Below are 15,469 nucleotides of genomic sequence, written 5' to 3'. Positions count from 1 at the left end.
TTTAGTGCGAACTGCTTTTGTCTTTAAACATTTTGTCCTTTTTAAATGAAAGGAAGTTGTGTATGTCAGATAGTGTTAGATTTGCTATCTCGCATTATCTAAGCACTGAAGCAATCCAGTGTCTCCTTCTACATTGCACAATCATATAAAACAACAGTAATATCAGAAGTGGATCTGCCTGACCGGCAGAGTGGTCATGGTTAATGGTAATTAGGTCATGTTGTTCAATTTTCTATAATTATTTGTCCCGCATCAGAAAATTAATAAAATGATGGTACGGTATCTGAACGCAAATAGCAATCTGATGCAAATAAGTACATTAGGAACCTATGGCATATATCACATATTCTTCTCATAATTCCTGAGTGTCAATCTGCAACGAAGTTCTTCATTGCATGCTAATTCTGTAGCAGTTTATAAATGTATTGCAAAATTAATTTATTGTCAATACATAAGTACTGTACCAACAATTAATGAATTACAATCTTGCATGCATGCGAATGATCTGATGGCTGTGCTCGCATATTTACACTATAGATTTTTCAAAAATGGACTCCAACTAATGGAGATTTTTTTTGGTCTGTCCAAGATTATAACAGCCAAACTTTGTTCGAGATTTGTGTCACTCCTCAATGAAAATTACACGCATAAAGAAAAGCTGCAGTTTACCAGCTGGTCACACAGAGAACTGCTCCAACTTGAAAGAAATTCACTCCACTTTTATTTGTTTTTTTTAAATGAGCAATGGTATAGAATGTTGCATGCTAAAATAAAGCATGGTATTGTGAAAAATACTATTGCTGTCATTATGCTGTCCAACATCTTTAAGTTTAAATGTTGATTGGTATTCGGAGTTTAAAAAAAAGATATATATATATATATATATATATATATATATATATATACACTTCTGAAACTCTTCAGTTAATATGTAACAGGGTTGGTACTAGACCTGCTTCCACAGCTCAGGCAGCACAGCTCTGAATCAACCAATTGTAGATATGAAAGAGTGGTTCAGGTCAAAATGGCCTCGTTGTGTAAAAATCTTGTTCTCTATTTAAGAGGCAATTCCTTTTCCTGCCACCTCATCATGTCAAAAAGTGCTGTATGTATTCTCTGATTATAGTGCTGATACCCTTTTGAATGTTTCATTTCATATGTGAACTTGCTTATAAAATAAAACTGAGTGTTCTGTTGTCCTTGGTGCTTTCCAGTATCACAGCAACAAAAAGCACGGACAAGGGCAGCCTTTCTTGCACTTGGTTTTAGAACACGCCTTTTAGAACAGACCTCGAAGGAGATTGGAGCTGTACATGAAGGAACCGTAAATCAGACATTGCTGCTCCTTCTCCCACAAACCCGTTGATCATTAAAATGAACATTTAACAGATCTGCATTCTGGTGCGATGACTTTTAATTATTTTGTACTTTCCAGTTCACTGTAATAGCAGGAGAAGGTAACCTTTTTAGCGCTATATTCATAATGATGATTCTAAAACACCAGATGGGTCCTTTTAAAAGATTAGTTGGAAAGAACGATAATAGAGGATCAAGAAATAGGTGGGTTATTTAGTTGGGAAGAGAGATTATAGGGGATTAGGAAATGGCAGGTGGGTTTAGTAGATTTTGCACATCAGTTTTCACAAATGAAGGTTATAGTCAAATTTGAGACTCAAACCATTTTGGTTCAACAATCTACAAGGACAATTTGCACATATACAGTGCTGTTAATGTAAAGGTCCCAGAGCCATAGAAAATGGACACCCAGTAGTAGAAGAGTTACTGGAGGTAACTAAAGGCACGGTCAAAGGAGGTAGGTCTCAAGACGATTTTGAAGGTAGAAACAGAGGTAGCAAGGTGGAAGAGTATAGGGAGAAAGTTCATGTGTACTGCCTGAATGGTTCTAGGTTATGCTGTGGATTGTGGAACAAAGGCAGGGAGAGCATGCTAAGAAGGCCAGAGTTAGAAGAGCAGAACGTGCACTGTTGTGCATAGGGTTGTAGGGATAAGGTGGTCTTTGTGATGGAGACGTTTATGGGTTGGATGCTCAACTTGAGGCCAGATAGGACCATGGTGGCAAACACTCTGGTTCAACCTGAGAGTGGGTGGGGACTGGGATGGAATCAGTGGCAAGGGGGCCGAAGACAGTGGCTTTAGTCTTCCCAATGTTTAACTGGAAGAAATTGCCAAGATTGGATGTCAGATGTGCAGTGGAGGGGTTGAGAGAATTAGACATGTTAAGGCGAGCATGCAATGGGATATACATTGGAATTTTAAGGGAGTGACAGAGATGGGTGAGGTTCTGGTAAATCTTTTTAGAAGCTGCACCTGAAAATAGGAGGAAAGAAAATATTCATTCAAGGGGGGCAAAAAGGAGCAGGACGTGAAGCTGTGAAGTATAGAACAATTATCCCAACATGTGTAGTAGGGAAAATACTTAAGCATTGCACACCATGCACATCTAAAATGAGCAAAGGCCATACAAAATAGTCAGCATGGATTTAGAAGCACCAGCTCAGTACTCATTCATTTTGAATTCTTTCAGAAGGTAACTGAACCAGTGATTCAGTGGATATAGTTCACTTAGATTATAAAATTCTAACGGGACTAGACAGACTAGATGCAGTAAGAACATAAGTAGGAGGAGCAGGAGTAGGCCAATCGGCCCCTCGAGCCTGCTCCACCATTCAATAAGATCATGGCTGATCTGATCCTAACCTCAAATCTACTATCACTCTACAACCCACCCGAACCCATGTGACCTCCTGGGAGAGGCGAAAAACCAGATTAAAAAACCCAATGGCCAATTTGGGAGAAAAAATCTGGGAAATTCCTCTCCGACCCATCTAGGCGATCGAAACTTGTTCAGGAGATCACTCTGTCCCTATATTTTCTACAGTACTTACCTTCTGTAAAAGGTGATCTCCACCCCAGCCAGAAACAGGAATAGAACCAACTCCTGAAATCTAACACAGAATTAGAACACAAGAAATAGGAGCAGAACCAGGCTGCACGGCCCCTGGGCCCACTCCGCTACCCACGGGGCCATGACCGTTCCGAACCTAGACTCATGTCCAATTTCCTGCCCGCTCCCCGTAACCCTTAATTCCCTTTACTTCTAGGAAACTGTCTATTTCGGTTTTAAATTTATTTAATGATGTAGCTTCCACAGCTTTCTGGGGCAGCAAATTCCACAGACCTACCACCCTCTGAGTGAAGAAGTTTCTCCTCATCTCAGTTTTGAAAGAGCAGCCCCTTATTCTAAGATTATGCCCCCTAGTTCTAGTTTCACCCATCATTGGGAACATCCTCACCGCATCCACCCGATCAAGCCCCTTCACAATCTTATGTTTCAATAAGATCGCCTCTCATTCTTCTGAACTCCAATGAGTAGAGTCCCAATCTACTCAACCTCTCCTCATATGTCCACCCCCTCATCCCCGGGATTAACCGAGTGAACCTTCTTTGTACTGACTCGAGAGCAAGTATGTCTTTTCTTAAGTATGGACACCAAAACTGTATGCAGTATTCCAGGTGCAGTCTCACCAATACCTTGTACAACTGCAACAATACCTCCCTGTTTTTATATTCTATTCCCCTAGCAATAAAAGCCAACATTCCATTGACCTTCTTGATCACTTGCTGCACCTGCATACTAACTTTTTGAGTTTCGTGCACCAGGACCCCCAGATCCCTTTGTACTTCAGTACTTTCCAGTTTCTTGCCATTAAGATAATAACTTGCTCTACGATTTTTCCTGCCAAAGTGCATAACCTCACACTTTCCAGTATTGTATTCCATCTGCCAAATCTCTGCCCACTTACTTAGCCTGTCTATGTCCCTTTGCAGGTTTTTTATGTCCTCCTCACTCACTACTTTCCCTCCCATGATCCCGATGGTGGGAGAGTCCAGAACCAGGGGTCACAGTCTAAGGATAAGGGGTAAGCCATTTAGGACAGAGATGAGGAGGAATTTCTTCACCCAGAAAGTGGTGAACCTGTGGAATTCTCTACCACAGAAGGCAGTTGAGGGCAATTCATTAAATATATTCAAGAAGGAGTTAGATATATTTCTTAAGGCTAAAGGGATCAAGGGATATGGAGAGAAGGCAGGGACAGGGTACTGAGTTTGGACAATCAGCCATGATCTCATTGAATGGCGGAGCAGGCTCGAGGGGCCGAATGGCCTACTCCTGCTCCTATCTTCTATGTTTCTATATTTGTAAAAGCACCTGTTAAAAGTTTTTGCATTTGTGCTTGGCCCCAGTTGTTCACTAGTTATAGGTGATGTGGAGAATAGTACTACTTGTAATATAACATTAGCTGAGGCCAGGTGCCAAATTTAAGGGACGATAGCTTTCAAAAAATCTTGACCTATTGAGCAGATTAGCTAGAAATTGACAGATGGCTGTTAATGTGGATAGATGTAAGTTAATGCATGTTTGCAGAGGAAATGCCAAGCATGCATTTCTTCAGCCCACCAAGGCCACCATTTTAAATGTGATTGAGTCGAGCAGCCTCAGCTGTGCTTTCCTGTCCACCTGCATCCTGACCCAGTTTATTAAGCAGTGTGAAGCAGAGCCCTGTGCAATACTGTTATTGTTGAATCTGTTATTGTAGCAGTCAAGCGATGTGATGAAGGGAGCCAGGACCAATTGAATGAGGGAGTCAATTCTTAAAACAAAAATGTAAAAGTTGTTCATATTCCTTGGGTGCAACATACATTGTAATGAATACAATACACTAAGACAACATACAATTAATTTAAAAGATACATAGTGTATCAGTTTATTTTTAAACAAGCTCAGTTTCCGCTCTTAAAGTTTCACACTAAATGGATTAGTCTTAATGTTTCTATGTAATTGGTCTATTTTGTATTCAACCCTACCAGAAAGGAAGTCACTGTCCTTTTAATCGACTATGGATGGTAGTGACAGAAAAACCATTACTGTCCTTTTCTGTGAATTATTTTTGCTGCTTTATGATAAAGTACCCTCAGCAAATATTGAATGTTGCAGTGACCATTAGTTGGCTGCTGGGGCCAGGGAGTCGCCTGGCTGTCTTAAGATGTGGCTAAATTTTTGGTCTCTAATTTTCTTCTAAAATTTGAATCCGAGCAATCCTGCAATCTCATTTCTGAGAGCAGAAATTAATTGCCATGAAAATGTAGGAAGAATCCCAGGATGATAATGACAACAGGGTAAAATTGGATAGTGTGTAGCTGTGGATGTTGAGCTGTCCTTGTTATGATTAACCTGCCTTATTTTGCAATCTTCAGTATTTTTCTATCACTGGGATATGAACTAGTTTTTATTAGTAGGAGAATGGGAACCCCCCCAAAAAAAAAAGTACACATTTTTCTATTATAGCCACTGACGCCATCCCTCTCCCTAAAATCTGTCTGAGGCTGAACCACACTGTTTGCAACCTTGGTGTCATATTTGACCCTGAAATGAGCTTTCGACCACATATCCACAGCATAACAAAGACCTCCTATTTCCACCTCCGTAACATCGCTCATCTCTGCCCTTGCCTCAGCTCATCCGCTGCTGAAACCCTCATCCATGCCTTTGTTACCTCTAGACTTGACTATTCCAATGCACTCCTGGCTGGCCTCCCACATTCTACCCTACGTAAACTTGAGGTCCTCCAAAACTCAGCTGTCCGTGTCCTAACTCGTACCAAGTCCCCTTTGCCCATCACCCCTGTGCTCACTGACCTACATTGGCTCCCAGTTAAACATCGCCTCGATTTCAAAATTCTCATCCTTGTTTTCAAATCCCTCCGTGGCCTCGCCCCTCCCTATCTCTATAATCTCCTCCAGCCTCACAAACCGCCCCCCCCCCCCCCCCCCCCGAGATATCTGCGTTCCTCTAATTCCGCCCCCTTGAGCATCCCTGATTATAATCACTGAACCATTGGTGGCTGTGCCTTCTGTTGCCTAGGCCCTAAGCTCTGGAATTCCCTGCCTAAACCTCTCCGTCTCACTACCTCTCCTCCTTTAAGATGCTCCTTAAAACCTACCTCTTTGACCAAGCTTTTGATCACCTGCCCTAATTTCTCCTTATGTGGCTCGGTGTCATTTTTTTTTGTCTTGTAATACTCCTGTGCAGCACCTTGGGACGTTTTACTATGTTAAAGGCACTATATAAATACCAGTTGTTGTTGTTATAGTATACGTTAGCTGTGCAGAGTGTTACACCAGAATTATATCTGTTCCAGCTACCTTGAAAACAGTTAATGCTTTGGATGGCAGTGGTATTAGTGGTTGTCTCCAACAGAGATGACACCCAAGAGGTTTTGTAGTTCCACTGACTGTTACGTTGCTCATGTTTAATTGAAGACACTCCTTTTTCTTTGAATGCCAAGCTGTAGCACAAAAGGGAAAATGCATCTAGGGAGCCAGGCCACAGCTGAAGCATTGTGCCTGTGTCAAAAGACCTGCTTGAAGAGCTCTAGGATGACCAAAGAAAGCTGAGCCACTCTTCTTTGGAAAGCTGCTTTGTAATGTGCACTCATCTTACTCCTTGGTATAGCACAAAGAAATTCCATAAACTGAATTGTCCTATTGTTTTCCCACAAGTATTATCTGGTGAGAATTTAAGGGTTCTGAGCCTTGCTGAAGATTGGATGGTGTATCAACCAATTTGAGTTCAGAATATTTGGCTATCTCTTCAAACATAGTCACCTCTTTATCCTTGCTCCGCCAATCAATCTTCATTTTAATGCCCACAGCGGTGAGACATTGAATATGGTATTGGTACAAAACCCAGGATGCATTCGGTATAGTTCACGAAATGACCTGAAAAACGAATTATAGAATCATAGAATGGTTACAGCATGGAAGAAGGCCATTCGGCCCGTCGAGCCTGTGCTGACTCTCGGCTAGTCCCACTCCCCTGCCCTTACCCCGTAGCCCTGCAAATTTTTTTCCTTCAGATACTTATCCAACTCCCTTTTCAAAGATAAGATTGAGTCTGCCTCCGCCACCCTTTCAGGCAGTGCATTCCAGATCTTAACCGCTCGCTGCGTAAAAAAGTTTTTTCTTCCGTCGCCTTTGGTTCTTTTGCCAATCACCTTAAATCTATGTTCTCTGGTTCTCGACCCTTCTGCCAATGGGAACAGTTTCTCTCTATCTACTCTGTCCAGACTCCTCATGATTTTGAACACCTCTATCAAATCTCCCCTCAATCTTCTCTGCTCCAAGAAGAACAACCCCAGCTTCTCTAGTCTATCCACGTAACTGAAGTCCCTCGTTCCTGGAATCATTCTCGTAAATCTTTTCAGCACCTTCTCTTAAGGCCTTCATATCCTTCCTAAAGTGTTGTGCCCAGAATTGGACACAGTACTCCAGTTGGGGCCGAACCAGTGTTTTATACAGGTTCATCGTAATTTCAACGCTATTGTACTCTATACCTTTATTTATGAAGCCCAGGATCCCTTAAGCCTTTTTAACTGCTTTCTCAGCCTGTCCTGCCACCTTCAACCATTTGTGCACATATACCCCCAGATCTCGCTGTTTGTGCACCCCTTTTAGGATTGTACCATTTAGTTTTTATGTCCTCTCCTCACATTTTGGTAGAAAGAATATCACTTCACACTTTTCTGCGTTAAATTTCACTTGCCACGTGTCCGCCCATTTCACCAGTCTGTTTATGTCTTCCTGAAGTCTATCACTCTCCTCCTCACTGTTCACTATACAGGAAACTTGGTTATATCCGGCACCGACGGGACCGAGCTGTTGCCGATCTATCAAAACTGCCGGACATACAAAGTTAATGTTGAAGCATACGGAGGTTTTCATCTCCGTATCTGACAACAAACACTGTTGCTCAGCAACAGCTTGTAAACAGTCAGCCCGTACCTTGGAAGCGTCTCTGTAGTTTAGCAACAGCTTCAGAGAGACTTTCCAGAGCCCGACTGTTGAAAACAAGCCACGAGAAGAAAACCAAGCCACGAGAAGAAAAAAAAACTAATAAAACGGCTCCTGATTTCTGCCGGTAGATCGAGGTTTCTGGACATACAACCTCCGGATAAACCAAAGTTTCCTGTACTTTCAAGTTTTGTGTCCTCTGCAAATCTTGAAATTGTGTCCTGTACACCCAAGTCCAAGTCATTAATATGTATCAAGAAAAGCAGTGGTCCTAGAACCGACCCCTGGGGAACACCACTGTATACCTTCCTGCAGTCCGAAAAACAACCATTCACCACTACTCTCTGTTTCCTGTCACTTAGCCAATTTCATATCCATGCTGCCACTGTCCCTTTTATTCCATGGGCTTCAGCTTTGCTGGCGAGCCTAATATGTGGCACTTTGTCGAACGCCTTTTGGAAATCCATGTACACCACATCAACCACATTACCCTCATCAACCCTCTCTCTGTTACCTCATCAAAAAACTCGATCAAGTTGGTTAAACACAATTTGCTTTTAACAAATCTATGCTGGCTTTCCTTAATTAATCCACACCTATCCAAGTGACTGTTAATTTTGTCCCTGATTACTGTTCTTAAAAGCTTCCCCACTACCGAGGTTAAACTGACTGGCCTGTAGTTGCTGGGTTTATCTTTACACCCTTTTTTGAACAATGGTGTAACATTTGCAATTCTCCAGTCCTCTGGCACCACCCCAGTATCTATGAAGGATTGGAATATTATGGCCAGTACCTCCGCGATTTCCGCCCTCAATTCCCTCAGCATCCTAGAATGCATCCCATCCACTCCTGGTGACTTATCTGCTTTAAGTACAGCCAGCCTTTCTAATACCTCTTTATGAACATTTATACTATCAAGTGTCTCCAATACCTCCTCCTTCACAAATAACAACAGAAAATGCTGGAAATACTCAGCAGGCCAGGCAGCATCCGTGGAGAGAGAAAGAGTTAACGTTTCAGGCCTGGGACCCTTCATTGGACCTGAAACGTTAACTCTGTTTCTCTCTCCACGGATGCTGCCTGGCCTGCTGAGTATTTCCAGCATTTTCTGTTGTTATTTCAGATTTCCAGCATCTGCAGTATTTTGCTATTATACCTCCTCCTTCACTATGTCTATGGCAGCATCCTCTTCCTTGGTGAAGACAGATGCAAAGTACTCATTTAGTACCTCAGCCATTCCCTCTGCCTCCATGCATAGATCTCTTTTTTGGTCACTAATTGGCACCATCCTTCCTCTTACTAACCTTTTATTATTTATATGCTTATAGAAGACTTTTGGATTACCTTTTATGTTGGCTGCCACTCTATTCTCATACCCTCTCTTTGCCCCTCTTTTCCTTTTTCACTTCTCCTCTGACCTTTCCATATATAGCCTGATTCTCAGATATATTTGCAACCTGACATCTGTCATACGCACTCTTTTTCTGCTGCATCATATTGGCTATCTGTTTCATCATCCAGGGAGCTCTGACTTTAGTTGCCCTACCTTTCCCCCTCGTGGGAATGTACCATGACCGTACCTGAACTATTTCCTCTTTAAAGGCAGCCCATTGTTGCACTACAGTTTTGCCTGCCAATCTTTGATTCTAGTTTACCCGAGCCAGATCCGTTCTCATCCCACTGAAATTGGCCTTCCCCCAGTTAAACATTCTTAATCTAGATTGCTCCCTGTCCTTTTCCATAGCTAATCTAAACCTTATGATACTATGATCACTGTTCCCTAAATGTTCACCTACTGACACTTGTTCCACTTGACCTACCTCATTCCCCAGAACCAGATCCAGCAATGCCTCCTCCCTCGTCAGGCCGGAAACATACTGATCAAGAATTAAGTGGTCTTATTTTGCGGCAACGTGCTGAATGGTCTCTATTGGTGTAGCATCTCAAATTTCAAAGATGGAGACAGCCACTGATGCCTATTTTGAAGAGTATACAGTCTATAATTTTTAGTTTGAGGTACAGGCGTCTGCCGGTGCTATAGCCTTGGACGCTGTGCCTCAGAGCAATGCCATATGTTTATTCTCCTTTATATCGATCCCCCTCTCCCCTCATTGCCCACGGGTGCTCATAACGCGATGGAGTAGATAGCCGGTTAATTTTTATATCTCTAAGAACAAGAACTTTTGTTCTGTTAGTTGCCATTCGTGCTGTTTCTTGTGATGCATTTATTTAGTTCCAGGACAGGTAGGAGTTGCTTTTCCAATGCATGAAAATGTGGGTACTCTGTCCTGGTACACAGTACATTTGTGAATATTGATTGAAAAAACTGATTATTGAAAGCACAGTTAGCCAAGTAATTTAGTCTATGGATGGTGTTAACTCTAGTATTTCATGTATCCTATGATATTTTTAGCCCTTTGTGGACAGCGGTTCAAAGCATTGTGAAGGATAGATATATATAAACTGTTATTTTGCCTTTTAATCTCCTGTGGAGTCATGTGAGTAATGATTTTGATATGAGCTAAATGAAGAATGGCCAGATTTTCCTTCAAGACTGGAAAATGAACCTGGCTATTAATCAAATTTGTGCTCCTCATTCAGCTCATGAATTTCTGTACATTTAAGCTCCAGACTATAACCTTCCTTGTTGATGACCGTTATTGGACATTTTTTTTTGTAATTTTATACCGCAGTAAGAACCTGTGCACTAGTTAAGGACTCTTGTTTTTACAGCAATGCAAGTGGGGGAGTTGTGACTTTTACTGCCCACTTGTAGTGAAGTGGGCAAAGGTAAAGCTCCACTTTATGCATCTACAGGGCACTGCTCTATGGCCTCTTGAGTGCTTGTGTGACTTTCAATAATTGGAAATAACTAATAAACAATGAGGTCTTTTTAAACAAAAATATGGTTCCACACAAGTTGACATAATGCTTTCACTTTTTTTAAATGGTGGGTCTTTTTAATGGCTCCTTGATACTACAACCAGGAGATCTTGTACTATTGTTTCCCTGTTTTATAGTGGACTTTTCAGGTTGATGGTGCCCAAAAATCCTTTCCTTTCCCTTCTCGTTCTCTTCCTGAGGTTTTATTGGCTTAAATACCTTGGAATTACATGGAAGAGAACACGATTCCAAGTTTTTGCATTCCAGCAGATAATATACCTCTCTTAATATTTCACAGCTTTTGCACCATTAAGTGTCTGAAGTACTTTTTTAATTCAATAAATTTATCCATTCACAAGATTGTCATTTACCATGGCAGAAAACTATATACTCTGGTTAAAATCTAATTGATTAAATCTGAGCTCTTCAAATTCATTAAGAGGTGGCCATTTTCTGAAGATCAACATACTTGTATATGTCTCTGAACTTTTAATTACTGTTGTGTATTCCTGCATCTAATTTACCATGCAGTAATTCTGCTACTAGAAACAAAGACAAACCCAGACTTTCCCATTAGATTATTTGTACTCATGCTCTACCTTTTGCATGGATTTTTATTTATTACCACAGTGTTGTCATTAGAATTTCGCTCAAGTGTAGTGGTGAGTTTATGAAACTTTTAGGTGGCTTTGTTGTAGGCATATTTTTCATTGAATGTTCAGAAACCATAATCATTGTGTGAAACTTTTATACTACATACACTTGAACTGAAAATACCCTGCAGTGCAATATTTTTTTCCCTTCCATCTTGGGTTGTGTCTGGAGAGAGCTTTTTGGCCACAGAACACTAGGGTCCAATGATGGCTGTGGCAAAAGCACTTTCAGGTGACTAAGCATATCATTGGACAAGAAGCATATTGGTATAACATGAAAGCATTTTGGATGGAAATATAATATTTTCCCTGTAGCTTTTTTTGTATCAATACACTAAATGGTGACGAGAATGTCCGGGAAAAAAATACATCTTTTCCCCTTTGTTTTTGAAATAGGTGACAAACAGCATGTTTGGTGCTGCGAGAAAGAAGTTTGAGGGAGTGGAGAGTGATTACCATGATGAAAGTCTGTATTACAGCCAGTCTTCAATGTTCCCTCATCGAACAGAAAAAGATGTAAGTACTGTAAATGCTTTTATATCTAGCATTAAATGCTTGCATTGAGCGATTCAGACAACTTCAGCAAAGTTTAAGCATTATTTAAATATCCATTAAGCTCAGATTGCCTTGAGTGCACATTAAATTACCCCCACTCCATATGGTACCTAATTCTTTTTTTCTCCCATTTTAGATTCTGTCTTAAGCAGCTGAATGTTGCACAATGCATAACATGGTTATTAAGATCCCATGACTGAAAGGAGGGTGTTATAACTTACTTATATGATCTGTAAAGGATTACCAGTCAGGGTTATAAATGGACTACATATTTGCAATTTTAAATATATTAGATTTGCTGTATTCACTCGACTAATATCCCCGTAGTCATGAGTTAGAGTATACTTTGTTTGTCGTCCTTCTTGGAGTACTTTCTGTCAGGTGCTATTGAGTTTGAATATGCATTTATGATTCACCTAATCATCCAGTCTCACTCTCACTTTTAAGGTGTTCATTGTCTGCTATTCTCTTCACTGAAATATCTTCCCCATTTTCCTCACTCATTCTTCGCAGAGTGATAACTCATCTTCTGTGACTTCACCCTGCACCCAAGTTCCTACTGCCCCTGCTCCTTTGTCCTTGCTGCCCTACTGTTGTCACTTGATCTCACCTACATATTAACTCTCCCATTCCTATCCATGGCAAACTTTCAAGGTCTGACCATTTCCTTGTTTTCCTGAACGGCAGCATCCCCCTGTTCGCCTCTCCAAGCTCCTCTGCCATCACCTTTCACTCATTGGAAAAAAAGCTTACCCCCAACTCTTAATTCCCAACTCCCTCTCCCCTTGCCCGCCATTGATTTACTCAACGGCTCTCATTCCTTCTGTCCGTGTCCTCCTTCCCACCAGATCCTTTGTGGTACCCTGTCCCTGCTGCACCAATCTCATTCCACCTTGACAGCTACTATTGCTGAAACCCTTTTCCGTGTTATTGTCACTTCCCTCGTAGCTGACTTTCTGAGCTCCATCCAACATAATCTGAAGCTTTTCCAGATTGCTGCCTACAATCTATTCCACGCTAAGTTCCTGCTCAATTATCACCCCTGTACTTGCAGACTTCCAGTGCATCAATTTTGACATTCCCATTCTTGTGTACAAATTCCTCTATGGCCTCAATCCAGCTTACCTCAGCAACTTTCTCCATTCTTCTGTTCCTATCTATACTGCTCCAACACTGATCTGTCATCAGTGGCTCATCCTTCAGCCATTTTGCCCCCATATTCAGGAATTATCTACCTAAACACCCCTGCCTCTTTAATACCTGCCTTTTTGACCTAGCTACATTTCTTAGCTCCCTCCTTTGTCCTGCTCAAGTCCAATACTCAGCTATAAACTGTGGGAATTGTAAGCTTATATTTAAAGGTACTATATATGTGAGAGTTGTTGTATGATTGTGTGATATCTATGCAGCTGTGAAAAATTACAAAGGTGCTTGCTTCTTTGAGGGAAAAAAAGTGAAGAACTTGGGTAATTGTATTTCTCCTGCTATCAGTCTTTTCCCTTATCCGGTCCTAAGTGAGACTATCTCAGACTTATGATGCTCATTAGCCTATTGCAATTGAAGTACATTGAAAGCTCTATTGTAACTGAGATCCAGGTGATCAAGGAACTTGCAGTACATATCACTGACATTGTCCCTACTTTTTGTTGGTTTAGAATCATCTAATTGTGATCTAAATCATCATTGATCACAGAGCCTGTTCTGTAACTAGTCCGTCCATGAGATGGAATGGATGTATCTGAATGAAAGGATGAAGGGTGTGAAGCATTGGACTCCTATTAAGGACATTTTTAGAGGTCCTCATCTGGATTAAATCTTTTGAGTAAAATGGCAGTTACCTTTTTTCTAGAGATTGATATTCATGAGTCATGGGTGCGAATGGGTAGGGAGAGGGGCAGGCAAACCCTAATATTAGCCTGCCCCACAGTTCCTTCTGACGGAGATTTGTCTTGCTTGTTTGTGGGCCTAGTATCAAAATCGATTTGTTTTCTGAAGAAACTATGATCAATGGCTTTTGCAATAAATTAATTGTGCAATCACTGAAGATCACTTACAGTAGCTGTTTGCTATTTTCTCAGGTGAGTCCATAGTCTTGTACAAATTCAAATTTTCAGTTGATAATACAGCAAGGGCGCATCCTGAAATAGTCTGACAACACGAAGCATATATGATGAAGTTTATCTTCAGGGTGTGATACAGACTCTTATTGCCACTACCACATATATTGGTTAAACAATATGCTGATAGAGTATTGTGTATTCACTGTAGATTCTAGAAAATATAATTTCTTGCAAGGTAGCTGGACAGGCTGACAGGTCAGCACATGAGCAGAGAATTTTGTGGCTGGTCTCAGCAGGGTTATGATCCTGATCCACAAGAAGACACCTATATAAGAACCTAGTTTCCATGATTGTAAGGAATTGGGAACACTTGGAAGTGTATTTTTTGCTTTGGATGAGAATAGGCAACAGTCCTTTCTATTCCTGGACTTGAGTGTTTCAGTTGAAAAGTTTCTTGAAGAGCCTTGTGAAGTAGTGGAGAATATCAAAGGTCAATCTGATTGTTCAGCTCCTGATAACAACAACAGCAACTTGCATTTATATAGCGCCTTTAACGTAGTAAAACATCCCAAGGCGCTTCACAGGAACATTACCAAACTAAGTTTGACACCGAGCCACATTAGATATTCGAACAGAAGAGGTAGGTTTTAAGGAGCGTTTTAAAGGAAGAAAGAGAGGTAGAGAGGCAGAGAGGTTTATTGAGGGAATTCCAGAGCTTAGGGCCTCAGCAGCTGAAGGCACAGCTGCCAGTAGTGGAGCAATTAAAATCAGGAATGCAGAATTGGAGGAGCGCAGATATCTCGGAGGTTTGTAGAGCCGGAGCAAGTTACAGAGATAGGGAGGGCGAGGCCATGGAGGGATTTGTAAACCAGGATGAGAATTTTAAAATCGAGGCATTGCTTAAATGGGAGCCAGTGTAGGTCAGCGAGCACGAGTGATGGGTGAACGGGACTTGGTGCAAGTTAGTCATCCAAAACTTTGCTGCTTGTACCCTAAGTTTATGGAGGATGAAGATGGGAGGCTGGCCAGGAGTGCATTGGAATAGTCAAGTCTAGAGGCAACAAAGGCATGGATGAGCTTTTCAGCAGCAGTTGAGTTGAGGCAGGGGTGGAGTTGGGTGATGTCCTGGAGGTGGAAGTAGGCGGTCTTAGTGATGGCGCGGATATGCGGTCGGAAGCTCATCTCGGGGTCAAATACTGTTGCGAACGGTCTGTTTCAGCCGCAGGCAGTTGCCAGGGAGAAGGATGGCTAGGGAACGGAGTTTGTGGTGGGGACCGAAGACAATGGCTTTGGTCTTACCAATATTTAGTTGGAGGAAATTTCTGCTCACCCAGTACTGGAGCAGTCTAACAGTTCAGAGGCAGTGGAGGGGTTGAGAGAGGTGGTGGTGAGGTAGATCTGGGTGTCGTCAGCGTACAGGTAGAACCTGACGTCGTATTTTCAGAT

The 15,469-nt window shown here is 41.6% G+C and overlaps 1 protein-coding gene across 9 annotated transcripts in view; it reads left to right on the top strand.

The window, feature by feature from the left end:
- The window catches only part of cnot2 (CCR4-NOT transcription complex, subunit 2), a 143,595-nt gene that overhangs the window by 54,926 nt on the left and 73,200 nt on the right, over positions 1-15,469 (top strand). For all 9 annotated transcript variants that reach the window (XM_086009347.1, XM_086009346.1, XM_086009344.1 and 6 more), the window contains one exon: positions 11,805-11,924. In XM_086009347.1, coding sequence (XP_085865473.1) covers positions 11,817-11,924 — 108 coding nt within the window. In that variant the 5' untranslated portion in view covers positions 11,805-11,816. The remainder of the gene's footprint in view (positions 1-11,804; positions 11,925-15,469) is intronic.

Source organism: Somniosus microcephalus, chromosome 16, assembly GCF_052327205.1.
Source record: "Somniosus microcephalus isolate GS21.2 chromosome 16, FLI_Smic_1.0, whole genome shotgun sequence".
Lineage (NCBI taxonomy): Eukaryota > Metazoa > Chordata > Chondrichthyes > Squaliformes > Somniosidae > Somniosus > Somniosus microcephalus.
Note: the sequence above shows the minus strand (reverse complement) of the source record. Positions and strands in the feature narration are given on the sequence as shown.